The sequence below is a fragment of the Molothrus aeneus genome, chromosome 9 (genome assembly GCF_037042795.1).
Source record: "Molothrus aeneus isolate 106 chromosome 9, BPBGC_Maene_1.0, whole genome shotgun sequence".
NCBI lineage: Eukaryota > Metazoa > Chordata > Aves > Passeriformes > Icteridae > Molothrus > Molothrus aeneus.
Window position 1 is genome coordinate 23,830,501 of NC_089654.1, and position 26,913 is coordinate 23,857,413.

The 26,913-nt window shown below is 41.7% G+C and overlaps 1 protein-coding gene across 3 annotated transcripts in view; it reads left to right on the plus strand.

Moving 5' to 3' along the window:
* The window catches only part of SMG7 (SMG7 nonsense mediated mRNA decay factor), a 50,031-nt gene that overhangs the window by 10,724 nt on the left and 12,394 nt on the right, over positions 1 to 26,913 (plus strand). For all 3 annotated transcript variants that reach the window (XM_066555387.1, XM_066555389.1, XM_066555388.1), the window contains exons 2-14: positions 8,941 to 8,972; positions 10,240 to 10,357; positions 11,371 to 11,503; positions 14,296 to 14,467; positions 15,271 to 15,342; positions 16,274 to 16,424; positions 16,750 to 16,885; positions 18,928 to 19,090; positions 20,178 to 20,334; positions 22,581 to 22,651; positions 22,817 to 22,877; positions 23,272 to 23,391; positions 23,615 to 24,050. In XM_066555387.1, the coding sequence (XP_066411484.1) occupies positions 8,941 to 8,972; positions 10,240 to 10,357; positions 11,371 to 11,503; positions 14,296 to 14,467; positions 15,271 to 15,342; positions 16,274 to 16,424; positions 16,750 to 16,885; positions 18,928 to 19,090; positions 20,178 to 20,334; positions 22,581 to 22,651; positions 22,817 to 22,877; positions 23,272 to 23,391; positions 23,615 to 24,050 (1,822 nt within the window). The remainder of the gene's footprint in view (positions 1 to 8,940; positions 8,973 to 10,239; positions 10,358 to 11,370; positions 11,504 to 14,295; positions 14,468 to 15,270; positions 15,343 to 16,273; positions 16,425 to 16,749; positions 16,886 to 18,927; positions 19,091 to 20,177; positions 20,335 to 22,580; positions 22,652 to 22,816; positions 22,878 to 23,271; positions 23,392 to 23,614; positions 24,051 to 26,913) is intronic.

Consider the following 26,913-nt stretch of genomic DNA (forward strand, 5'->3'; position numbering starts at 1 on the left):
TTGTAAATTTACTCAGATGCTTGCTCCTAACCAATCCATTAGTTTTCAAAACAGGAAAGGAGGTTACTGGTTAACTGGGAGCACCTGGCAGCACTCAGTGGAGCAGTGGTGGCAGCAGATCCTGTTCAGAGGCAGTTTGGGCCTGCTGGAGCAGAGCTACACAGGTCAGCTGGACTTGGGCCATGGAGCTGCATCTCTTCAACCAGGCTGGATTTCTTCCAGACCTGTTGGTGTTTGATGGGCCTCAAAAGCTTCAAGGTGCACCTTTCCTGGGGAGGACATTCTTGTATCCAGTATCTTGTACACAGTCGTGTATCCATCTGCTTCCCTCCTTCTGTGCTAATAACATTTGCTAGATCTGAGCTGGTTGGACTGGTCATAGGTTTCCCCTTCAGCTGAATACAGAACAGAGTAACTTCCCAATTTCCAGGAGTACCATGTGTTTTGGTGATGGATTTGGGTATTGTAGGCAGCAGCCCTTCTGGATGAGCCACTCCTGAACTGAGGAGAACCAACAGTAGAGGACTGCAGGTGAGTTTTGTGTTGCTAAGCCAGAAATTATTTGAATATTCTCTACTTGGAAAGTAAGTTTATCTCAGAACAGCATTGCCTATGTGTTTCTGATAGAGAATGGGGAGCAGCTAATGAGACTCCTGTAAATGATTGGCAATGATGTACTGAGTACCCATTTAATTATCATAAATGGAGGGTATAATATTCTCCCTGACTGGTGTTCAGCCTTCTGCTGTTACTGTGCTTTCAGAGTATGGTTTGCATGTAATTTCAAGATGGAGAATTGAAAATAATTTCTAAGATGCAGCTTGCAATTAGGATCATATCCAGATGTAATCAGGGTGTGTTTTTGGCAAGGCTTGTGTGTACCATGTGGTGTCCTTTCAAACCTCCTAATAATGAAAAGCTTTTTAAAACTTTTAGGTATGTCATGTTTGTGCATAGATGTGTGTTTTGTGTGATGTTGATGTGATTGGGAGTTTATAAAACGAATGGTATTGACAAAACCAGTTTACAGTTATTGAATGACCTCAATATTTAAATATCAATCATTTTTCTTTAAGGCTTATGTTTTGGAAGGCCTTGACTGTCTGGGCATATATCTTACTATAAGGACTTGGAGAGCACGTGTTAAAAACACTGAACTCCACTGTACCCATCATAGCTAACCTGCTACAAACACAGTATGAGGTATTACTTGTGCTTTATTTCTGCCACCTCTGATGGTACCATCTAATGGATTTGCTCTTTATCCATCTGCTGCTTAGCAATGAAGACAGTATCTCAAATTCCCAGTAACTGACTCCTCTTAAATCACAGAATCACAGAATTTCTAGGTTGGAAAAGACCTTTAAGATCATTGAGTCCAACCCATGTTCTAACACCTCAACTAGATCATGGCACCAAGTGCCACATCCACTCTTTTTTTAAACACATCGAGGGATGGTGACTCCACCACCTCCCTGGGTAGATGATTCCAGTATTTGACCACTCTTTCTGTGAAAAACTTCCTCCTTAATTCTAGCCTGTATCTCCCTTGGTGCTTCCCCAAAGTTCCTTGTTGTGGGTAGTGAGGCAGCAGAGCTTTGTTTTGGTGTCTAACTTCCTTTAAGGGAGAGGGCTGTCAATGGCTGAGAGGATTGGAGGGCAATCTTGAAGTTTTTGTGCACTTGTACATTTAAGATTGCCTTAGTTTTGAGAAAATCTGTTTATCCAAGATAAAGATTGGAGGAGATACACAGATGGATTATGTATTTGATCTTAAATGTTTTGCCTTTCACTTGTTCTCAGGTCAGCTGCAAAGCTGACATATTGTCAGCCAGTGTAGTAAATGTGGTACTGTATGGATGTGCCAGGGTATTCCACAAAAGTATTACTTTTTTACTGTTTGCTATTAAAAGTTTTCTTTTGAAGGCATCCCTTAACATGAAAATATATCAATGTCTTGAATCACCACACATATTAAATATTCATTTATTATTTCCTGAGCATGCCTTTTTGTAGCTAATAAATTCTCATTCTCTGTTACTAAACCAGAATTTTTCTATACTGAAAATAGTGTCAGGGTTATCTATGGAGCTATGTCAGGTCCTGGAAGGTAAACGAGTTAAAGGTGACTGGAGTTTTTGTGCTTTTCTTTGTTGGGCAGCATCCATTTAGAGGTTATTTTTATCCTGCTGTCTTTAATAAAATTCCACATAACTAGTAGGTCAAGATGCCAGGTTTAAAGAACAGCATAGTCAGTATTTTTTAAAAATTACTGTGGAAACACAACTGAGCTTTCCTGAGCTAGTCCTAACATTACATTTATTGCCAGCTGTTCTTGCTTGGATTGGAAAATACGGGTTGTTTGGTATATAGTTTTCAGGTTACTCTCCTGGCATAAATTCTGGAGTTCTGTGGAGCAGATGGAGGCATATTGCTGATCCTGAATGGCTGGACCCCATTTCTGAGGTATTTAGCTCATGTTCTGACTCCAGGTTGTGTAAGGAGGGGGAGAGTCCAGTAGAGGCAGTGGAATGCCAGAAGCCTGAGCAGTGTAGGAGGTTTGTATTTCCCTCTCTGTAGATTAAATCAGAGATTAAGAACACATTAACTTTCCTTACAAGTGCTTTTACCTTTGGGGCACATCGTTTTAAAATCTTGAGACAAAGAAACTGACTTCCCTGAAACTGGAGGAAGAAAATGAGTTTGAGTGAAGCTGACTGCAAGGGTACTTCTACCCTTATCCAAGGAGGAGGAATGTCAGCTCTGATCAAACCTGGAAAGAGTTGCTTTTGGTGGTTGTGTTTTGAGGATGATTATTATGACTTGCTTCTAATAGAGGAGAAGGAGGGAAGATGGGATTAAGGAAAACCGTGCTCTGTGTCCCCATTTCTTGACATCCTCCTCAGCTACAGTGAGAACACAAAAGGAATAGAGCAGGATTCCCTGTGGAGGGGGCTTGTATTCAGGTGGTGATTGCTTTGCTTTAATATCTGCTTGCAGAAGTGTAGGTTTTTGTTTCTACTGTTGATGAAGTTCTTGTTTCTGTGGCTTTGATCTACAGCTATAATCTGATTAAACTGCAGGTCAAGGAAATTAGCTGTACCCTGGCTTCAGCTGCCTGTAAGAGGAATAATAAGATTTAAACTACTTAGCACATAAAATTGACAGTAAGATGATTCTGTTAAAGGTGTTTTTCATTAGTGTGTGTTAGCAGTGGTCTTCCAAGGCACATGGGAACATTTAATTCCATGACCCACAGGCTGAAGATCTCTTGCTACCTCAGTAAGAGCTGACATCACTCAAACCTGCCAGCTCCCAAAGCAAGCAATTCCAGAACTTTGTGCAAACTATGGTCATTTAAGTTAGGTGGCAACACTTGAAAGTTTGGAACAGTAAGAACTTGTTCTATAGAAGTAAAGCTGTTAACAGTGCATGTCTGATGTATGAGTAGGTAGAGTCTTTACACAAATTAATAAGTAAAATCATTGTTGGATGCTATGTACCCCTGCAAAATCCTGATTCCATGCATTTGCCCTTTCAGGAAAAGGTATGTGGGAGCTGTTGTCTGAAGCCTGTTGTATTCAGATGATGTTGAATTAATGGGTGGAGGAAAAATAAAAGCTGAAGTTTACCCACAAGTTTGCTATTACTGTACTTCAGGCATAACCATCTAGGTTTATGCACAATCCTAAGATTACTGTCAAAATATTTCCTTGTGACAGGTCATAGTTAGAGATACAGTAACTGTCTACAAAACAGTTTAGGGAAGTCAGAGTTATGTCTGAGAACTCAACCTTTAGCAAAGTGTACCAGCTGTAAAGGATTAGTAGCCAGAGAGTCTCTAAAAATTCTAAAGAAAGCTTTCAGTTTTAGCAATTCCTTCTTAGGAATTGAAGGAAAAATACTTATTTTCCAAAAAACTGTCAACCATTTGTATCAGCAAGTTTTCCTCACATCTGAAGTGCCAAACTCCAGATGTGAATGATGTCCTGGATACAGTGCTTGGGGGCTTCTGGACAATCAATCTCCCCTAAATATGCTGTGGAATATTCAGTGTCCATGCTGTTAGTGTTTCCTACTGCTTCCACCTGCCCTGAATCAGCATGGGTATGCTTAAATACAGACAAATAAAGAAAAAAACCCCACTGAGTGTTAAAACTATTGTAAAATTTTGTTGAAGATAACTGTTATTTTGAGGAAAATCTAAAATGGCAGGTTGTTGCTTTGAAGTTCCTTCTGCTGTGACCCTTGCCAAACATTGAAATAATGAAATTTAAATATTGTTTGACTTTTAGTATGCTAGTATAGAAAATTGACCTTTTCTACCCAAAATGAAACATGTCATATATTTATTCTATATATTCTCTGTGTTTTTCTATTCCCTTTCAGAAAAATTAAAGCTTTCTGGCAGTGCCCTTCATGAGCCTTGGGATCAGTCACCTCCTGCTAGGGCACATTAGGCTGCAGGTGCTTTTCATTGTGGTACAGTACCTCCAGGAAAGAGAACTGCAGGAGTGTGAATTTCTGCTTGGAGTGAAACTCCTGACCACTTAAAGTTTTTTAGATTTTAGTAATGAGATTGGATTCTGATGGCTTTTATAAGCCCAGCTGCCTGGATTCATTGCCCATTTTAGTCAAGTAAATCCTCAATTCCTTATCGGGTGTTGTGTTACTGTTATTTGATGAGAGAACTGATACAGCTGATACAGCTTAGGGCTGTCAGGGGAAAACCAGGTGGAGTTCCCCTTCAGGAAGGGTGAAAGCAGTGTGGTGTTCTTGTTGGCTTTGTGAAATCTGGGGTTTTCCATGTTTTTTGTAGAACTTGTCATGCCCCAGCAGATCATGCCTGGCGGATCACTCACTGTGAAAATGAGAGAGGTGTGGTGTAAGTGAGGCTTGACTTGCAAAAAATAGAGGATGGTAGCTGGGTAACACAAAACTGCTGCTTTGAGAAGTTTGGCTTAATTTCATTGGCTGATCTGTGCTTGATAACGAAGCTTGTTAGCAGACCCCTGCTTCTGTGGAATGGATATGGCCCTATTAGAGATGCAGGGTGGTGTATGCAGAACTGAAAATTTGTGATTGAGTGCTTGAATTACAGCTGAACTGAAGGCAGATATTGGAACAGAAATGAGTTCTTTTGGGGACAATGGTAAAATAGATCCATTTGTTCAGTGATATGCAAATAGAGTTGGAAGTGAGATGGCAACAAGAGGAAAACTTGAATAGAATAGTTAACCAAAGAGGCTCTATGATCTTTTCTTCATGATTTTAACATCAAATTAAGCAAACTTGCTCTAGTGTTAAAGAGAAGGTGTGACTGCATGATCTTTTGATGTATGTTTCAGTGTGATGGGGTAAACACTTCAAAATATCTATATGGGAGAGACATCCCAATGTTTGTGGGATTTTCTTTCTGTACTGCTTACCAGCTTACCTGTAAACAACTTATTCTCTTATTCTGACTTGGAAAACTTAATTGATCAAGAATGGTAAAAACCTGGAAGAGGGAAAATGAGATGTGTCTTTTTTGTGTTCCTTTGCCGAGTCCAGTGGTTCATTCCACATTAAATGGAGCCTCTGAGTTCCAGCAAAACAGAACTTTATATACTCTCAGGTTCTTAAAAGAAGTTTCTTTTGTCTCCTGTGGGAACTTAAATTTTTATTTATCTTATACCTTTAGAACCTCAAGAGATGGTCCTGACTACTGTGTTTTAAAGTTTTGAAGCTTTTCAATTTTATGAATAAAATGAAAATTCCTTTAGCTATCAAACGTTTTTACTGAATTGGATGGGAGGCTGTTGTATTTTAGTTTAAAGTTTGACTAAAGCACAGAGCTGAATCTACATATTTGGTTAGGAAATAATAAAGAGTAGCTGTTACAATATATCAAGGTGGTATGTGGAAATACTTGAAATGTAATTTTTTTTGAACTATGGTTTGGATCAAAAAAAAAACAACTTAGGGAAGCTCGACTGAACTGCTGAGTCCAACTGGGTGAGGAAGTACCTGAGAATATTCTTGCAATGATACAGTGTGTAAACAAGCCCTACCAGGTTTTCTAGCAGGCAACCTTTCTTGCCCCAGAATGAGTCATTCTAATGTAAATTCAATATGAGGAGGTGCAATAAAATATATGGCCAGAAAAGCTTGTTAAAAATGCTGGGTGATAGGAGCCGTTGGCACTGTGAGAAACTCCTATCAGTTTTTACCACTGAAATCCAGCTGGTGCCCACTAGGAGTCCCTGAGCACCAGCAAAGGCCCATTGTCAAGTTTGTTTAATGAACAGGCAGTGCATTTTCTCTCTGTCCTCTCTCTCTTGCTGCTAATATTTTGTCACTGATGCAGAACAAGTTTTGTACCCAGGCTGCCCCCTCTTATCCTGGCTTAGAATGCAGCTATTTGAAACAATTGTTTCTAGGTGGAAATGAGAAGCAGCATACTAATGTTAGCTCAACTCTCCGAATTTCTTTGGAGTCTAGGAAGTATTGAAATAATTTCTATACATTTTATTAAAAATTACAGTGACAATCTCTTCAGTATTGCTTGTTGCAATTTTATAAATTCTACAAGGCAGTCTGTGTTATGGCTGGTGAAGCAATTGGTGCTAAAGTCTCTTGTTCTGTGAGACCATGAGTCTTCTCTTCCAAAATAAAGTGTTTTTAAGTAACTCTTTTTGGTAGAAGCTCGGGTCTAGTCAAATGATTAGGTCTGTGCATTCACAGAGTCTGTCAGCAGTTGCACTGATGTAGAGGCTGAGGCTTTCTTCACCAGAATTCTCCAGGCAGCAGTGAGAGCAAACGTCTGGGGAAAAAAAGATGCTTTTACAGTCCCCCTTTTAAAGATTAGACTTAGTGGAAGGTAGTTCTGCTCAAGTAATTTCCAGAGGAGCAGTTCTTGGCTTTTAAAGGGCAGAGCCTTTGTACCTGGAAGAGAATTCTGGGCTGGTGTCTGTGGACGCAGTCCTGCGTGTCCTGCTGGGGCTGAGCCTCTCAGCATTTGTGGCTTTGGCAGCACAGATTGTGTTCTCAGCTCAGAGGAGACCTTCACAGCACTGGAAGATGTTTGAAGCGTGAGCCAGACTGTAGGAACTTGGCTGGCTGCTCAGAAAAGTGAGATTCCAGCACCTGAGCAAGTCAGCTTTTCCTTGGGAGCAGTGGCATTGCTGGCTGCCAGCACCACAGCTCTGCCTCAGCTCTGTGCCTGACCAGACTTGCAGGTCAGCAGCGCAGGGGCTGCTGAGGCACAGCCTGCACAGGAGATGCTGTCCCTCCTTGTGTGTTCTTGGCTCCCTGGGGGCAGGATCTGCTCATTCCCATCCTGCTGGCTGCAGCCAGAGAGCCATCACTTAGGTGTCTTTTGTTACCTCTGTGTGGCTGAGGAAGAAATGTTTCTTGGGCTTTCAGCTTTCTCCTGATACAGTAGCTAAAATTTGCATTGCTTGTCTCTGTTATATCTTCTTTCAGACAATTGAAAGAAGTTGTCTTAAAGGCATTACATGGATCAGGTGAGGAACATACAGGTTCACTTCTGGTATCAGTTAAGATGTTCTTGACTTTTGTTCCTGACAATTAAAGCTCTTGGGGCGTGCCATTGCTTTTCAGATGGAGGTGGCTATGGTGAGCTGTTATAGATAATGCTTGCATTTAATAAACAGAAATTTTGCAAAGGAACTTAACAATTTACATGTTCCTAATGTATATCCTCTTCTGATACCTTTTTAGTTCTCATGTGGACCTCAAAACCTTCCCTATAATTTATGGCCAGTAGGTAGATCCCAGAACAAACTGAAAAACTGTTTACAGTCACCACAACTTCCCATTGGCAAGAGAAAGTATATGCTGATTTCTGCAGCCCCTTTAGGGATTAGGTGGTGCTTTCTTCTGGCTCTCCATTCTTTTCCAAGCTGGCATCTGACATTCATGTTAGGCACAGTGTATCTTCCAACTGTGTTTGTTTTTAGTTTTTTTCTGAGGCAGGTGAAGGGAGCATTTCATATGCTGGGAGGATTCCATGTCCAATGTGGAAAGCTTGCACTCTCCAAATCTGCATCACCACCTGAGTGCATCAGGAGCAGAGGGACATGTCTGATCCAAACTCAGCCCAAGCAGGCAGCCTCGTGTCCCCTCTGCCAGCCCTGGGTGAATTGTGTCCATCAGGCAGGCCAGCAGGGCTGCTCCTTGCAGCTTTATGTACTGCTGACACAGTGCTTAGCTGTAGCACCCCCGTTGCCTGCTCCAGCCAGACACTGGCCATCCAGAAATACTTATTTATTGAGGGCTGCCCCAGTGTTCCTGGTTTTGGGAAGCTATTTGCCAGCCTTCACCAGCAGTTGGGATTTGCAGAGGATGCTCAGTGAAGGAGTTATAGGTAGTCACCTGTAGTTGCCATTCTTTCTGTGTGTACTGTGTAGTTTTTTTCCTTGGAAACCTGATCAAAGCATTATTTTAGGGATGCAGTTCAAGGAAAAGAGGCAGTTGGGGAAGCCATAGTCTTATCCCATCTCCCTTGTGCAGCATGGGGCCAGGAGGGCTGTACTGAGGTGCTGACAGATGCTGATGGGAGTTGGTGTTGCTCTGACTCTATTGGCTCCTGCATTTCACGTGTGACAACTCAAAGTTGATAAAAATGTCCCAGGCAAATATCACTAATGTTGGCAGGACCCTGCTGCCACATAAAGCTGAAAATATAAACCATAATGTAAGCATTATTAGTTTGTATTTGTTCAGAAGGAGGCATAAGCAGGGAAAAGTGAACAGTTGACTGCAGTTATGGGATGAACTAAAAACAGTCATGCTGTTGAACCAACAGTAGCTCAAATCCTGCATGGGGTGAACTAGAGCAGAGTTGTAAGCAGATTCACCATTGCATGAATTATGCTTTGGCATAATTCAGTTATTTTGATCTTTCTAATTTATTGTCATTTTGCTTTCTTACAGGCAGGCAGAAGTCCTGAAGGCTGACATGACAGGTAATTGCTTTTATTATACAGTTTATATAGCTTATTAATAATATTTGATTCCTGGTTTTGTTTTCCTTTTGTGTTCCTTTTGCTTAGCATTCCTAAGAATTTTCTGGAAAGTGTGTGACCTTATGTTAAAGGCTTGTCCTCTGTATATAAATAAATAAATAGTATTTTAACAGCTGTGCCCCTTTGGCCTGTACCTAATACATATTTTTGAAGTTGACTTTGGATGTTCTAAACATTTGGAGATGAAGGTCTCATGTCTCTACCACTCTCTGAGACCTGAGACTCCTGCCCAGACCAGCACAGGAACTGCTGTACTTGGGATTAGCCAGGATTGGGTGATTTTAAGGAACCTGAATGAGGAAATGCTGATCTGAGCACTACCACATGTTGTGAAAGTGCAGCCCTAGATGCAGTGAAATGCTGTGAGCTGTGATTTAAGGTATATGTATTAATGGGAAATGGAAATGGTTTATATTAATGAATCAGCCCTGCAGTAAAAGTAGCTTTTCTCATGAACCTTTGCTCAGCTGTGCTTGCCACCTGGGTGTAGTTAAAGTAGCCGGCTGGTGTAGTCCCCATAGGACTATTAAAACCACCTGGACCCACCTAACCCAGCAGGAGTGGCTCCACCATCACTATCAGGATGGTTTCCCTGGGGTGAGGCCCATCCCTTGTGCTCCTGCAGCCCCAGCCCAAGTGGTTGTGGAAGCCATGGGAAATTGGACTCTGTAACTCAATAGCAGGGAGCAGTGTTTGCACTCACCCTCTGGGATGGGGAGCAGGTAGCTGCTGAAGAGTTAGAAAATGGCAAGCACACAGCAGTACTTGCCCACAGTGTTCTTTAAACAACACCAAGTGTGTCCATGCACTGTCCTGTTTTGTATCCCTCCATGGATTTATTGTCTGCTAATTATTTTTTGGCTACGCTGGAAATTTTTCTAAATTCATCCAGTGGCAAGAAATTCTGCTGTTTGATAACTTATGGAGAGCCACATCCTCCTACCTGTTTTGTTTCTTAACTTGCCAGCTGCTAACTTTGTTCACACCTAGTTCTGGAGTTGTAGGAGACTCATCAGTTAAGCAGTGAGCCCTCAACCCCTCTGTAGTTCTTGTATTTCACTATTTTGAGGAAATTGATAAAAGCGGGTTTTTGGTGGTGTGTATCTAACACTGAGCTCTATTCTTTCATTTGGTAAATGAGTGAAAAATCAGATTAACTCCATAAATTTGTGTGACTCTGGGTTTTTTTCCCTTTCTTGTTGCTCAGATTCAAAGCTGGGTCCAGCAGAAGTCTGGACATCCAGACAGGCTCTACAGGACTTATATCAAAAAATGCTAGTGACTGATTTGGAATACGCTTTAGATAAAAAAGTGGAGCAGGACCTGTAAGTACCTCACTGAATTTGTGTGTATGTATGTGATCTGGGCTGGGCAGCAGGAAACCCTGAGACTTCCAGAAAAGCAGTTGTATCCTATGGAATGGTTTTCGTATTTCCTTTAAAATGAGAGCTGTGCTGTGGGTGAAACGTGAGAATGCACTGCAGAGCGGATAAAGAACATTCAGTAGGTTAGTGTTCTGCCTCTGGCAATTCAGAGGCAGCCATGTCATGCAGGACTGGGTTCTGGAGAGCCAGGTGGAGGCAGAGAAGCTAAGGAGCACCAGTCTGCTCTGCTCTCAGGGGAGGGCTGAAGTCTGCATTTTCCTGAAAGGAGGAAATTTACCTGATGTAATCACCTGGAGCTTTGAGCAAGGTCTAACAGGAGCTGCTGAAAACCAGTTTTAAGCCCTGTGAGGTAGATCTGGGCAGAGGGAGGAATACTCAGGGTTGCTCATGGGGTTAATTAATGGGTTGCTCATGACACCTTGCAAATCAGGGTAAGATCCAGCTGGGTTTTCTCCATGCCCTGAATCCATTCCCTGTTATTTAAGGTGCAGACATGGGTTGTACTAAGTTTAGTTAACAGAAGCATGTGGTTCTTTCAGCATTGAGGGAAACCAGATGAGTTGGCTGGCTGAGTTCTCCTCTCCAGGCTTCCAGTTACTGAATGATTTTTAAACCTCATTTCTGTACCCCACACCTTGTTTTAGGGAGGGAATTCTCTGCTGCCTAAAACAGAACAATTGCCAACAAATATTAATGATGTTTGCATTAGCCATATACATATATACACGTGTATGTTAGCTATATGTATATATATCAGGATCTGTTTCCCTAGATATGAGAGGTGAGCAACGGTGGTTATTCCATATTTAACATTTGTTCTCATCTGAATGTTGCTTGAATTTGAATATTCTTCATGTCTGATGCTATGTAATTAAACAGTTCTTTCCTGTTATTTATGCCATCTGCATAAGACACTTCCAAAGTAAAAAGATAAATGCTTCTTTTATTTTCAGTTGGAATCATGCCTTTAAAAATCAGATCACAACACTCCAGGGTCAGGCGAAAAACAGAGCAAATCCGAATCGGAGCGAAGTTCAGGCGAACCTTTCTCTGTTTTTAGAGGCAGCTAGTGGCTTCTACACACAGGTGAGTTGCACAAAGTGGAGGATGGGTGGAGGATCACTTTTAGGTGGGTAAAATCTTTTCTTTGCCCTTAGCTTAGGAAACTGCTGCTGTATTGGATTGAGCAGTGCACCTTGCTAGCCATAGTGCTCTCAGCAGGAGATGTCTGCAGAGCTGGTGATGGGCTTTCTTTTGATCAGTCTGGAACTTTTTTGAACTTTTGTGCATCTGGTAGTTGTTTTTGGTGCAGTTTAGGTTCCTTTCTAATAGAATCTGCTTTAACACCTAAATCCCACTGTTTTGGCTAAGGTCAAAGGTGCATTTCTTACTGTGCTCTGGTGTGCCTGCTCAGAGCAATCATAAAGCAGCAGGAAAGGGTAGTACGATGCTTTGCACTGTCTTTGCCTTCTTGAACTACTGCAGTTCTTGCAACTGCATCTGTTGCCTTCTTGAGCTACCACCTGTGTGAGTCCTCTGACTATTAGAAGGTCTAGCCTTCACTGGCTCTCCAGTCCCTCTTAAAGCCATTTACTCTGTCTCTGCAGTGACCTGTGGTGAGGAATTTTGTCTTTTAATTGTAATGTCTTACAGAAATGACAACACAAAAAACCTCAAGCCCAGCAGATGAGTTAGTTGATGTGCTCTTAGTACTTTTTTCCTGCTGTTTCTCTAAAAATTCCCATTTGGCTTCTCATTCCTATATATGTTTGTGGGCCATTGCCTTCATTCCTTTTCATTTGCTGTATAGTGAAGGATAAGCAAGGATAATCAGTTTATTCCTGGATTAAGTTACTCAGGAACAGAAATATGTGCAGAAAATGCAGATGCACAGGATGTGTGTGATGGCCTAATGTTTTGTTCTTTGCCTCTTCCTTGTGACTCCTAACACCGATGATGAGCATTGAGGTTTAAGTCTTCATTTTCGACAACAATTAGAATAATTAGTTTACTTCTAGGAACTTTTCTTCCCCTGAAGCAAAACTGTATTGAGTGCTCCTGGGCCAACAATCTTTTGCAGTTAATTGCCAAAGGAGTGTGATTCCTATTCATATACTTATTTCTCACTGACATTTTTTTGCCTACACTCTTTCCTATGTTAGATTTCATTAGATTTAAACTATAGAGAATAAGAGTCAGTGTATGAGAGTGGCCTTAGTAAAGATAACTTGCCTTTCTTTCCTTTTTCCCCTCATTTGGTGTCTGCTTCAACAACACTGTGGTTGCTGAATCCTCTCTCAGTGTTCCGAGTAAACTTTGTCATGGCTGATTTACACTGTCTTCAGCTTACAGCACTCACAGTAGGTCATTTGTACTGTATCATTTCCTACTTGGATTCCAGACATCTGCCATGCCAACCCCAGGGTACCCTTGTGGCTACCCTTTTTTCCCCTTCAGCATTGATTTTTTGTGAAGCTGCTTGTTGGAAGTAGCCAGTTTCACAAGCTGTCATGGTTGCCAAGGGCGTTCTACCTCTACACTGTTTGTCTTGCAAAAACCTTGTTCTTTCCTTCAGTGGATCAGGGAATTTACTCTTTCTGAGCTTGACACTACAGACTGGGTCATCTTTCTCTGTTTGCTGTGATGTTAATTACATTTTCAGCCTAAAGTCTTGGCTCAGCCAAGGTACCTGTTCTCCAGCTGTGAGGCTTCCCCAAGTGACATCTTTGAACAAGAGCATGAATTTTCTTAATTTGGCATCTTTGAAGATGTCAAGATGCTCTCTTTTATCCAGCTTTCATCTGTGAGATCGCTCTTGTTTAGGAATTTTTTTGTGTACTGTATAAAGACAGAGGCAAAGGGGTGTGAGGTGTAACACAAACCTCTTTCTGCAGCAAGCAAAAGCATCATGTCACATCTTGCTGATAGAGTATGTCTTTCTGTCAGCCATTGACTTTCTCTGTGCCTTTATCTGGAAGTACAACCCTCCTGCAGGTCTGTTTTATTTGGAGACTGGGCATGTTCCCAGCTGGGAGAAAGTCTGTCACTTCTTACCTGCATTTTTTACCCTAGAACTCAGTCCAACAAACACTCTTCACTCTCTGGTGGCCATTTGCAGAGTATTTGCTGGAGTCCGTTAGGAAAAACTTTAAAAGCACTAATTAGAATGGCAGAGTTGAGGCTTTCTTTCAATCAGCTTTTGAAATATTTGATCAAGTAGCTGATGCCTTTTTCCTTGAAAGAGTCTCAGTGTTGGCTTAGTGCAAATATTTGCTGACACCTCAGCCCCTGAACTGTTAGTATTGCCTTGTGTTGCTTATCAACTTGGTTATGTTCCAGCTTCTTTCGAAAGTTAAAATTGGGATAGTTTCTTTCTAAAGTTGAAGTTGGATTTCTTATGTTGGAACAAGCTGCTTTGAAGGGTGAGGGATGTTCCTTTCTAATATTTTCAGAGAACAGTGTCACTTCTTGAAGGTTTAAAACCCACTGTGTTCCTCTTGAGCATCCTACTGAAAAAACAAAACAAAAAGATAAAACCATAAAACCCACCAATATCTGTAGACCTCCCATAGGCAGTCTCCACTGATAAATCCTTGGTGATTTAAATATCATGAGGATTGAGTTGCTTACTGGTTTGGGATGCAGAGCTTTTTCTTACTGGGCAGATGAACACAGTGGACACAATGGAACTCAGTGAATTCCATATGGAGAATGTATAAAGTCTCACTTTTAGTAACTTGAGCTTGTTCACCTCAAATATGTTTGGCTCATCTGTGGTGAGCACACACCTCTGAGTGGCGCTCTGTTAGTTTAGTGACTTGTTTGATGCCTTTCCAATGGCTGGCTGGAGCTGCCACTGACCCAGGCCATTTTTGCAGTTACTCCAGGAATTGTGCACAGTTTTTAACGTGGACCTGCCGTGCCGTGTGAAGTCTTCCCAGCTGGGGATCATTAGCAATAAACAGACGCACACCAGCGCCATCGTGAAGCCGCAGTCCAGCTCCTGCTCCTACATCTGCCAGCACTGCCTTGTCCACCTGGGAGATATTGGTGAGTTTCAGAAGGGAAGGGCTGGGACGTGGAGTTCTGTCGGTGTTCAGCTTCTAGAGAGGGATCTCCATGTGCTCCACTTCAGCAGCTAGTTTCTGATTGTGCCTGTGGTGATTGCAGCAGGGGGAAGGACCTGGAAAGAAACTCTGTTCAGACTTATCTAGTGTTTGTTACACATTAACACATGGAGACTGTTAATCACTGGCTTGCTAGTGATCTGCTAGAGTCTGTCTCCTAGCATTTTAATCATGTTCTAGCTGGTAGGCACAGGGAAGTGCTGAAACTGGTAACTATTACAAAAGCTTGTTGCAGCAGGCTAGCACACTTCTCCATTCCAGAACACTAATATCTTACGTTCAAGGGCACCAGTTAGAAATCCAATCTTTCATAAATGGGGTTTCTTTCTTGCATTAAGTTCAACAGGTTTATTTCTTTCTTGATTTGAGTAAAACTTGGTGTTGTAGAAAGTTCTCTTTTCAGAGGAATTTGCAGTTGCTTTTTGAACAGCCTATAAATAGATCTAGTTGGTGGTTGTGCAAAGAGGGATGAAAAATACTTTTAGCTCTTTGTATGTGGTGTTCTTGGTACTGTTGTCCATAAGACAGTCTTAGGTCTGAGGCAAAACAGTCACCTCAGAATTGAATGTGTCAAATCTTGGTGCTGTTTGGTGTAACTGCTCATTCTTCTGATGCTTATTTCTGAAATACTAGTGAAATGCTCTTCAGGTAAGTTGCATTTTATGGAAGTAACTGCAGGGGACTGGAATTTTGTGCCTCAACTTGGGTTTTTTGCTGTTTTCTTAGCTCGCTATAGGAATCAGACCAGCCAGGCAGAGTCTTACTATAGACATGCAGCTCAGCTTGTCCCTTCTAATGGTGAGTCTGGGATACCTTTCCAGTTCATAATTCCAAAGGAAGATTTGGGGTATTGTTTTCTTCTGTGGCAGTTGAAAACCCTCTCCAAGTTCTCCACACAACCATAGAACCATGTCTCACATGTCAGTAAATCATTTAGATAATGGTTATTTGCATGATCTGTGTTGCTTCCTTTTGTGCAGGTTTAGAAACAAGGGAAGTAATACACAGCTTTACTCCAAGGCTTTGCTACTGCTATACTCCTACATTGATACATTATAAAGTACAATTAATGACAACTTGCCTTACACCAGCATTGTTTGGTTTTTTTTCTTTTATTGTTTATTCCATGCCAATTTATAATTTCTGATGGGAGTTAATGAGTTCTTTAGTTCAGGGATCTAGCTTTTTAGCTATTGTCTTCCAGTGGCCCAAAATGTAGGGATGGTGATAGAAGGATATGTCACTTTTGAGCTGGGCTGCTGAAACTAGTAATCAAATTTTTTAACCAGTTGCATTCTAACTGACCAAAACAAAAACTCAGCCCCCTGAAACAAACAAGCAAACAAAATCAGAGACCCCCATACCCAATCCTTCTCCTTCCAAAGTAAAAAATAAAATAAAAAAAAAAGGCAACAAAACAGACAAACAAAAACCCACAACCAAAAACACCAAACCCCAAAACAAAAATCTAGCAACAAAGGCAACACAAGCAAACAAAACAAACAGACAAAACCCTCTAAACAGCTGATGCACCACAAATTTAGAAGCTTTTTCACTGAAGTAGTTCAGATCTGAGGCTGGGGTGGAAGGGTCAGCAGGTGCATCTAAGCCTTGCCTGTTGAAGAACTGAGGACTTTATGCTCCCTTTCCAGATGACCACATGTACTCTGAAATCTAGCATGTTTTCCCCAGGACAACTTGTTGGACAGCTTGTCCTTTTCTCCCTTAGGTCAGCCTTATAATCAGTTGGCTATCCTAGCTTCCTCCAAAGGAGACCACTTGACCACAATTTTCTACTACTGCAGAAGCATTGCTGTGAAGTTTCCTTTCCCAGCTGCCTCCACTAACCTACAAAAAGCACTTTCTAAAGCACTGGAAAGGTGAGACTAAGTAAATTATTGCCACTCAGGTAAGTTGGAAGATATTTCTTCTAAAAGTACCTGCCTTGCTAGAAGTTATTCATATTTGGCAGTGGAATAGAAATCCCTCAGCCCTTGTCCAGTCAGAGCATCCTCAGAGGTGCATGGAAAAAAGAATGTGATGCTCCTGACTGTGATTAGTGAATGCAGGAAATAAGCATCTTGTGCCAACACAAAAAGTAGCTTTGCAGGACATTCCTCCCTCATTTTGGAGTAATTCTGTGGTGTTATATGCAGCTGTGTGTAATTCCAAAGACTGAATCAGGTGTGTCTGTTCTAAATGCAGTCGTGATGAGGTGAAGACTCGATGGAGCGTGTCTGACTTCATCAAGGCATTTATTAAATTTCATGGCCATGTGTACCTGAGTAAGAGCTTGGAGAAGCTGAGCCCTCTTCGAGAAAAGCTGGAAGAACAGTTCAAGGTTAGTTCTAACAACGTATTAATTAGTATATTGAGTATATTTTTAGCAGCTGAGTTCAGAAATTACAGTCCAGTAATCATTCTTTCACATGATAAAATACAGGAAGTTCAAGTAGCCACTTAGGGAAGGTTTGCATTGCAGCTAACATTGTATAGTTCTGGTAACTTCTGCCAAGATTAGGGATTTTCCCCATTTGACACATGGTCCATTGTTGGTGGAGATACAGGAGAAATCAGTGACCACTATTGATTCTCTGCTCTTCAACCTGGATAATTCTTGGATACCTGTGAAAAGGACTTGATCAATCTGTGAAGTCTTGGCTTGGTGGCCTGAGGAATTTAGAGAGCTTCATGTTTTGGATGTTTATCATTCACTCCCAGTGGTTATTAAGGCTGCTTTTAATCTGCCTTGGGAAACCTGCCTCTCCTGTTAACAGTTTGCCCTTGAAAAGTGCCCCATACAACGTTACTTTGTGCAGACTAGAACTATGCTGAACATGTTTTCCATGGAAAATCCAGGAGTCCCATTGATTACATACCCAGCTCATTATGTTGGACAGTATAGCAAAGATCAAAACAAAAGAATTTTGTAAGGTATTTATGCAAAGTAGTATAGTTTCAGAGAGAACATAGTGTCAACTGGTAAATGCCTTTTGGAAACTGCTCTGCTTCAGCTTCCTAATTTGTGGAAAAGCATCCGGGAGGATGGATATGTTCAGCAGAGCAGTGGATGCTTTTCAAAAATAGGAAAGGGGAATGTGGTCTGAGCAATATAAAAAATCACAAATGTTCTTTACAGTCCTTTTATACGTTTTTGTCTTGAATTGTGCTGCTACGGTTAGGTACACAGTGTCTTTAAAATAAATTTAAAAATCCACAGAATTTCCTATGAATTGGCTGCTCCAACCCTGGCAGTTTATGTTGTTTCAACATGAAATAATTGTATCTCTCTTTCCATGTGTGATGCTGGCTGTTGAAAAAGTACTGCTTTTTCCACAGTGCTTATAATCAATAATTATGAGCATTGCTGAGGCATGTGGAACAGTCTTCATTTTCTGGACTGATCCAGAGTGTTAAAACAGCTAATTGAGCCCTGCTTTGCTGCTTAGGTTACCTTTTTTGTTTATATTATGCAACACAAGGTAATTTATCAGAGAGTAACTCTTCTGGCTTCACCAAGTTGAATGTGGATGTGAAGTTGGCTGTATGGTAGTGAATTAGTTTAACTTTGTGGCTCATTTTAATTCTGATGAGAGCAGTTGCAGGGTTGGGAGCATTCAGCCAGGCCCTGGGTGCTGCTGCTGGCAGCTCTGCTAGTCTCAGTTGTCAGGTATACAATGCTGGTGCTTCGTGCCCTAAATCAGAGAGTCAAGGGTGAATGTGGAGCTTAAACCTTTTCCTGATGCTTATACTAGTTAATCCAGCTGATTCTCTGATTGTTGTGTCTGAAGATACTTTGGCTGAGATTTAGGATAACTCCTTTTTTCACCCAAAAAGCCTTGAGGTCTCTTTTGCTGTCCTGAGAAAGGTGTCTTTTTTAGCATAGTTACTGAAAGACATTTGTAAATAGCTCTCTCTATTTTAGTCCACTGAGGCGTTTTGTGACCCATGAAGTCAGGTGTGGAATTAGTCTTTAATGCATAACCATGCAGTAGTTAAATTTTCCTCGGGTGTTTTTTTAAAATGTCACCTTCTCCATGCTGGTTCTTTGAAAGGCAGACAAACCCAGTGGATTGATGGGCCTTTGCAGTGCTGTCTGTGCACATTCCAAGCTGCACTTGCTCTGGAAGAGAACCATATGCAAAGGGGATGTTGATTTGTAGTGTGTCTGAGCTGGTGTGCAAGCAACAACCTTGTGCTTAACAGTGGGGTCCTCCTGGGAAGCCCAGTGCTGGGCTGCGAGGGATGACCTGAAAATAAAATCCAGAATGAATGTCGTGTAAGAGCAGAAACATTAGTCAAGCAGTGAAGGAGCACCTACCAGTCCTTTCAAGCATGTGTTTTGCCATCTAAAAATATATCCACCCTGTGTGCTTGTTGCAGAGGTTGTTGTTCCAGAAGGCCTTCAACTCTCAGCAGTTAGTCCATATTACTGTGATCAACCTGTTCCAGCTGCACCACCTGCGAGACTTCAGCAATGAAACTGAGCAGCACAGCTACAGCCAGGATGAGCAGCTCTGCTGGACACAGCTCCTGGCTCTCTTCAGTAAGTGTGGGAGCTAATTGATTTTTGTAGTTCTCTTGATTTTAATGTGGAATCCATTAGTAATTTCCTGTCAGGATCCAGCTTAATGGCTGGCTGAGGTAAGTGCTGAGAATAGACATTAGGGAGAAAGTTGTGAGAGATGATGGTCACACAGGATCATTTCTGCCAGCAGTGCTGACTAACACTGGATTTCTGTGTCCAGACTTACTCTGTTTGAAGCTTTACAGAATTCTGCATCATTTTTCTGGTTCTGAAAGAGCATTTTAACTTGGGTGCAAAACTGGATCCAGCTTGGCAGTGAGTAGTACCCCTCTTGGGGGCTGCTCCCCACTTGGCTGCATACAGTTGGAGTTGCTTTGAATGGAACTGGTTCTGATTCAACAGGGCTGCAGTTCAAGTTGAGTCAACCAGGACCTCAGCTACTTCTTTGCCTTTGGTAATATCAACCAGGAGATAAGGAAAAGTGCAGAGCATTTTAGATTCTGGCCACATAATGCTGATTTGCTTAACATAATAGAGCCTGTTGTCAGCTTGGCCTTGTTTGTCAATACCTGCATTTCTGAATAGCTGGATTCCTCCAAATTCCAGCCTGGAGTTGATTCTGAAGGCACCATGGTCACACAGGTGTGGTTACTCTTTCTCAGCTTCTGTGCTCCAAGGGGTCTAGGCTGGGTGCCTGCCTGCAGAGCTTCAGTGCATTTGTGTGCCTGTTGGTTGAAGCGAATAAAGTGCAGGTAGGTAGTTGAGTTGATAATTTCTGATAAATAGGTGAATGACTGTTTTGGCACTGGGCTTGTCTCAGCTGATTTTTTTTAACTTGCCAAAATGACTTGCCAGGACAGTTGAAAAGATATAAACATCAAGATTCTGCTCCATAGTAGAAAACTTTTAAAAAGCCCTGTGTTATGATCTGTTGGTGGACTGTTTAAGATGAGGTAGCTGGGCTGCCTTGGTCTAAAGAACTAGCTCTTAGAATAGGGGTTTATGGAGTGGATATGTTTGATTAAGTTATTTGGTCAACTTTGAAGTGTCATTCCCACATAATGGAGTTTTTTTCTTTTGCTTTTTCCTCTTACTCTGTTTCTAGTGTCATTTCTTGGAGTTCTGTGCAAGTGTCCTTTACAAAATGACTACCAGGAGGACTCTGGGGCTGCATATCCTCTTCCAGCTGTGAAGGTTTCAATGGACTGGCTGAAACTTAGGCCCAGTGTTTTCCAGGAGGCAGTGGTTGATGAGAGACGGTAGTGAGTGTTAATCTTTCTCTTGTTACGTTTTGTTGCATGAAGGTCCTAATTACTGTTGGTCCACAAATTTGTCATGGGAAAAGTGATCATACAACTCATCATTACAGATACCAAAATGATAGAAAGTGTATGTGCTAAAAGGTTCATAAAGCAAAACATGAGATTTGTTGGTTACATGAGCAAATTGATTCTTTTAATTGTCTTTAGGTTTCCTCTTAAGTTTTTTACAATTGGGGGATCTATTTTATAATGTCCAGTTTGAGCATAATTACTGAGTGTTCCTGTAGTCTTATCTAATATAATGATTTCTCAGATTACTGGGGGAAGTGGCAGGAGAATACTTGCCTTAATTTTATGCACTAAACCATCACTTGGGCAGTGCTGGAATGTAGTCACCTAGGAGTTAAATTCAGTTTAGTAGAGGGGCTCTTTAAATGTCAGTGCAGGCATAACTGTTCTGGACTGGAAAAATCTGGAAAAATCTGTTACTCTGATTTTTCACTTTTGCCACTAATCTCATAAATTAAGGCTTGAATTGCTCAAAACTCACAATTTTTTAAACAGTCTGTTAACTTTTCATGAATTACTGTAATTCAATAAAGTGTTTCTGTAAGGTGGTTCTTAGGATTGGAGTGACTGTTACTGGTGCAGCTGGATGAGTATTGTTCCTGAGATGGGCTCTCCAAGGAAAGCAGTGTGATGCATGGGAAACAGGAGTGCCTACAACTTTGGTTTGTTAAATAAGAAACAAAAAGCCCTGTGGAGTTTTGGGAGCTTAAATCACAGAATTCCTAAAGGCAAGATGAAGGAAAAGAGTTCAGATGTGGTTTTGAGATGGTGATAACTATTGTCATTCACACATCCTGAAGGAAGACCTATGCATGTATTTTAATAGGCAAGACACCTGCTTGATATCAAGTAGTCTCTGCAGAGAGGACCTGCAGGTAGTAATTCATGGAGTAAATGGCTTTAAGCTGAAAGAGGGCAGATTTAGATTGGTTAGAAAGAAATCCTTCCCTGTGAGGGCAGTGAGGCCCTGGCCCAGCTTGCTCAGAGAAGCTGTGTCTGTCCCATCCCTAGAAGTGTCCAAAGCCAGGCTGGATGGGGCTTGGAGCAACCTTGGGGTGGTGGAAAGTGTTCCTGCCCATGGCATGGGGGGGAGGTCCCTTCCAGCCCAAACCATTCTGGGATTCTCTGAAGGAACCCATTTTCTGGACAACATATTATCGATTTACTTGCCTTATTGAAGATATCTGGGGTGTTTTTTCCTTCTTTTGTTCCTTGTCAGTCATGGGAAGGAGCTGTTGCTCAGTGTAGTGTAGAGAATAATCATGAAGATCATGCTGTCTATGCCTGCAGCCATGCAGGAGAGCAGCTGAGGGTGTGCAGTGCTGTTGGGGGCACGGTGCATTCTCCAGGCTCTGTGCTGGATGATGGCTGGAAGCCTTGCTGAGGAGGACGCATTCATTTCTCCTACACTGAGCACAGTGGGCATCCTGAAATAGTTTTCTATTGTTTCTGTGGTGCCCATCAGTAAAGCAGAAGGATTTTTGGACTTTTTGAGTGGGAGCTTCTAGCAAATAGGAGCAAGCAGTCTGGTGGTAGCAGTTAAACGTTAACACAATGATCAGTGTGATTTTAAAATTGTTTGCTCCAGGGCCTTTGGGAAGAATTTCCAATCATTGCTTGTTACAGGTATTGTGAGAGCAAGGCAGGGGACTGCAAGTTCACCTCTAGTTTAATGGTCTTGCTTGGTGCAGCCCTTGCTTAGAGTCTCTTCCCTTGGTGGTAAATGCTCCAGCACTACAGTACAGTGGTGTTGTTCACAGAGCAGAAGTGCTTCTGCACAGCTGGGACTTGATAAATTCCTTTGCTGCCTAAACTGATTCATTGACTATGCCTTGAGAGCTATCAGCTTTGGACTGCAAAGCATGAATTGCAGACAGATGCTTGCAGCACTTGCTCACACTCTAAGTTTATCTGGTTAAATTCACAACAGGCTCTCTTGCCTGCTGTCTGTGCTGTGAGAGCTTGGCTTCCTTGGGAACTTCAGGTTGGTTTTTTAGTAATAGTAATTCTTTCAAGAAAGTGGTCTTTTAACTGACTCTTTGCAAGAAATTTTCTTGGAAATCAGAGGATTAATGTAAACTGTGATGTTAACACCATTCAGTGGTTTTTTTGGTAAAGCAAACGTATCCCATGTTATGCAGTTTTCACTCAGGGTTTGCCTGTTTTCTAATTTTTAGCATATGGCCCTGGCTGATCTCTCTTCTAAATAGTTTCCAGCCTCATGAAGAAGATCTATCCAGTAATAATGGTAAGGACACTTACAGTCTGTGCTCTAAAGAACTCTGAAAACCAATGTTTTTCCTGCTGATGTGCGGATTTACAGTTGAAGAGCAAATAAGGAGCAAATAAGCAATAAGATACTGTGTTCAATGCTTTCATGCTTTCCTTATGCTGTTTACTGTCTATTTGCCAGCAACCCCGCTTCCAGAAGAATTTGAGTTGCAAGGATTCCTGGCTCTGAGGCCCTCGTTCAGGTGGGTGACAGCTGAAGGGTTCTGCACCCTTGCTGATGTCACAACTTCTGCAGACATTGACCTGTTCCATACAATATCTTATCTATGTCTGTTTACTGCTGTATAGATTGGTGTTGGTCTCTTCAAAATAACTGCAATGGATGATGTAGCCCTAAGAAATTCTTGAGGTTATAATATTGCTCATGACCCTGCTGAACCTCTTTAATGTAGATACATCTTACCAGATGAAAATTACATGTGTAAATCAGACACCTCTTAACAGCCATGTTTTGAATAATATCTGGTGAAAGTTCAGAGCTTTTAATAGAGTAATGCTGACATGTATTTCTAGAAAAATAGGATATTGCAGAAGGTAATTGTGTAATTAATATTCCCTCTTCTGCTTCAATACTAGGAACTTGGATTTTTCCAAAGGCCACCAGGCAATTACAGGGGATAAAGAGGGGCAGCAACGTCGGATACGACAGCAGCGCCTGATCTTCACAGGCAAATGGATTGCTGATAACCAGCCAAGGTAATTGCAAGTACTCAGTGTTTCCCATGCTGCTGGAAGCTGAGGTGACACAGGAGCCAGTGTGGAGTGTTATTTTTCTCTCTGTTCAACACAGCAGTTAGCTGAAATGTGAGCACAAGATGCTGACAGCACTAATAATATGTTCTGTGGGTCAGCATGCTATTCCTTCACAGAGTAATGTAGTGTATGTACTTGCTTTTTAATTCCTTGCTGTCTTTTTCAGGTTGATTCAATGTGAAAACGAGGTAGGAAAGCTCTTGTTTGTGACAGAAATCCCGGAGCTCTTACTGGAGGACCCTAGTGAAGCCAAAGAGAGTCTCACCTTGCAGGAGACATCCATGGTGGAGCCACTGTGTGCCGATGGGAGCCCTGGACTCAAATCAGTGCTGTCCTCTGGCAGAAGCCTGAGCAACAGCTGTGATGCAGGAGAAAAACCCATGGTCACCTTCAAAGAGAATATCAAGCCCCGGGAGATGAACAGAGAGCAAGGGCGCATCTACCCCCCAAAGGACATAGCGAGGGAGAGACGAGACTTTAGCAAAGGAATAGTAGCAAATAAGAATGATGGGAAGAAGGATAACAATAAAAGGAAGAACGAGACCAAGAAATGTGGCTTGGATAAGATGCAGGAAGCAGGAAAGCAGAATGTGGCAGTTCAGGTAAGCCTTTAGCTCAGAGGGATACTGTGCCTGAGACAGTGCCATGTTGTGTCAGGGCAGTCTCTGCTTGTGTAGAGTATGGTACAGCTGAGGTCTTGCTGTGGGCCCTGCAGCTAATGCTCAATAATATAAAATATTTCTACCTCAAAGATCAGGTGATGGTTGTCTTAGCATCTCTTTGCTTTTCCTTGATGCTATCTTAAAAAAGGAGGAAGAGGGAGAAAAATAGTGCAATGAGAGGTGCTATAACTGTCCTAAAAAATAGATTTCTGCCCATTCCACAAATTATTTCGGCCACCAAGGCAGCTCACGTCACCAGGTCATAGTCATGCTCTTGCCATTCTGGGGTCTGTTGGGAAGGAACTGGGTACTCTGCATTTTCACTTCAGTTGACTGGTGCACATTCAACAAACTGAACATGTCACAAAAGCAGCAAATTGTATATATGTGGAGTAAGAGCCTCTGTAGTGTGAGTGCAACCAAGTGTCTGTCAAAGTAAAGAAAGCCACTGTGCTCTTAAATCATCAATCTGTGCTCAGGCACTTGGTCAAAATGGTTTGGTTTTGGCTGCTCTTTTACCAGTTATATTTTTTAGAGGCATGCTTTTTTATCTATTTATTTGAGCATTACATATGAAATATATCAAGTAAACAGTGAATTTGCTGGTCTGCCTTCCACCAAGTCATAGTAAATGAGGGTAGAGAGTGTCAGGGCTGATCTGATCTGTATCTGGACAATTTGGCTGTATCTCAGGTCATTCCCTGATAATAATTGGAACCATTCAATGATAGTGATGGAGATTTCTGTTATTTCCCTGGAGAAACTGTTAGTTCTTCACTGTTGTTGTAAGTGGAAATTATTTCCTAATGCACCTTATGTCCCTTGCCTCTGTGTAAGCCCATTACTGCTGCCCAGGACGGGTCTGCAGAATAACTTCTTCCTCTTTGCAGCTGCTCCAAAGGCCTGTGCAATTGAGGTCTTTTCCCCAGGCTAGACAAACCATCTCTTTCAGTTTTTCCAGCTTGTGCTGTTTGGGAGCCTTGGATTATTCTCCCTCTTTTCCTCCTGATGATTTGCTGTTAAACATCCTGGTTATGAAATGGAGTGTTTGAACTGGCAGCATTATTCAGTTGGTTTTGCAGGGGATAACTTGGGGTACAGAGGGTTTCTGTAAAGGCTACAGAAACCAGGGGGTGAGTCATGGAACATGATTCTGGTATCTGAAAGCCAGCATAGATGAGTTAGAATAGCAAGTTTCTTATTTATTTGTCAAATGGATCTGGAATGTCATTGCAGGTCTGAGCATAACTCCCAGCTTTGATCTTTGTGCCCCTGTCTTGCAAAATAAGGACTTCAGGTGGATTACAACCTGCCAGATCTGAGGATTATGTGTAGCTTTCTGGATAGTGACAATAGTTTATTTATCAGAAATTTGCTTGATTTAGTCTTGAGATAAAACAAACCCAGCTGTAGCAGAATCTGCTCTGATGTTGTCTGTTATTGTTTGTCTCTTGCGTAGAAATTAATTTTGGCTTTTTAACTCCATCAGCTGTATTTAGGGCAACAAGTCCAGTGAAATGCCTTTTGTTTCATATAATTTGGTGGGCTTGCTTATCCAGACCTGCTCCAGAATAGAGGGAGGAGGGCTTGCTTCCCCCCACACTGAGAAACCAGTGTAGGTTTCATACCAGTTGGTGGACTGTTTGTGTTCTGCTTTGGCACTCCTGACAATTTCATGCTTCATTTTCTACATAGTTCATTGCCTTCAAAAGCTTAAATGCTGCAGTTCCTACTTTGCAAAAATGTGAAGAATGTGGTACAGAAGTGATCAGTCCTGCTTTGCAGATGCATGGGAAACTTGCATGCTCAGGCAGGATGTGATCTGGGTTGAATCTCTGCTCTCTAGGGAAGATAATGTTAGGAGCCAAGGAAGCTCAGTGCCGACTAACTCAAAGTGTAGCATACTCTTAAGAGGTCCCTGTGATAAAATGGTGCCTCTCTCAGGCACTGTGTAGGAACACTTAGGGCTATTATGGGGGCAAATATTTGGTAGCATTGACACTTCTGAGGTAATATCAAATAGTAGCAAGGAAGGAACTGAAATTTGTCTTGATTAATTGATTTTAGTAATTTATGTTTTTATAAAGTTAACTGTAAATCATGCAGGGGGCCTTTTGGAAGCCATCCTCTGGAAATGTGTTATAGCATAATTGAGTTTTTGATGCATAGAGCTCGAGTTTTAAAATGCCATGGCAGGAAGAATGTCTTTGAATTCTCCAGCATTTCCATAAAAAAATGCATAGTGCTTGATATGGGTTGTAAAAATATTTGGCTTACTGTGGAGGGGAAAGGGACAGCACAATGTAAGTTAAATATACTGAATGTGATGCAGGGTGAAGAGATGCAGCATGAGCAAGGGCCTGCATTGTTCATGGTGCTTAGCATCAGCCAGAACCTTGAGGTGGAGTTCCCCCCAGACTTTTTGTAGTGGGAAATGAAAAATCCACCCAAATCTCCCAATTTTACAAATTCAGAAAGAACCCTACACTGCCATAATTTCTAAATGGGGAAATTCAATTTGAAAAAGACCTTAAGAAAGGATATGAATGCATCTATCCCTTTACTACTGTAATTTCGCACAAAACAACTGTCCTGTAACTCCTTTCAACTCAGCAGCACTAAATGCCTAAATAAACCCCACACAGTTATGGTGTGGGGGTTATTGTTGTTGTTTGGTTTGGATTTTTTTTTTTAATTTGATCCCTGATACAACCCTTTCTTTCACTCACCTTTGAGCCTTGGTGTCAGGTCTGCTCCTGGGCCCTTTCTGTATTGCCCGGGTTCCTTGCTTGCTGTCTTTTTC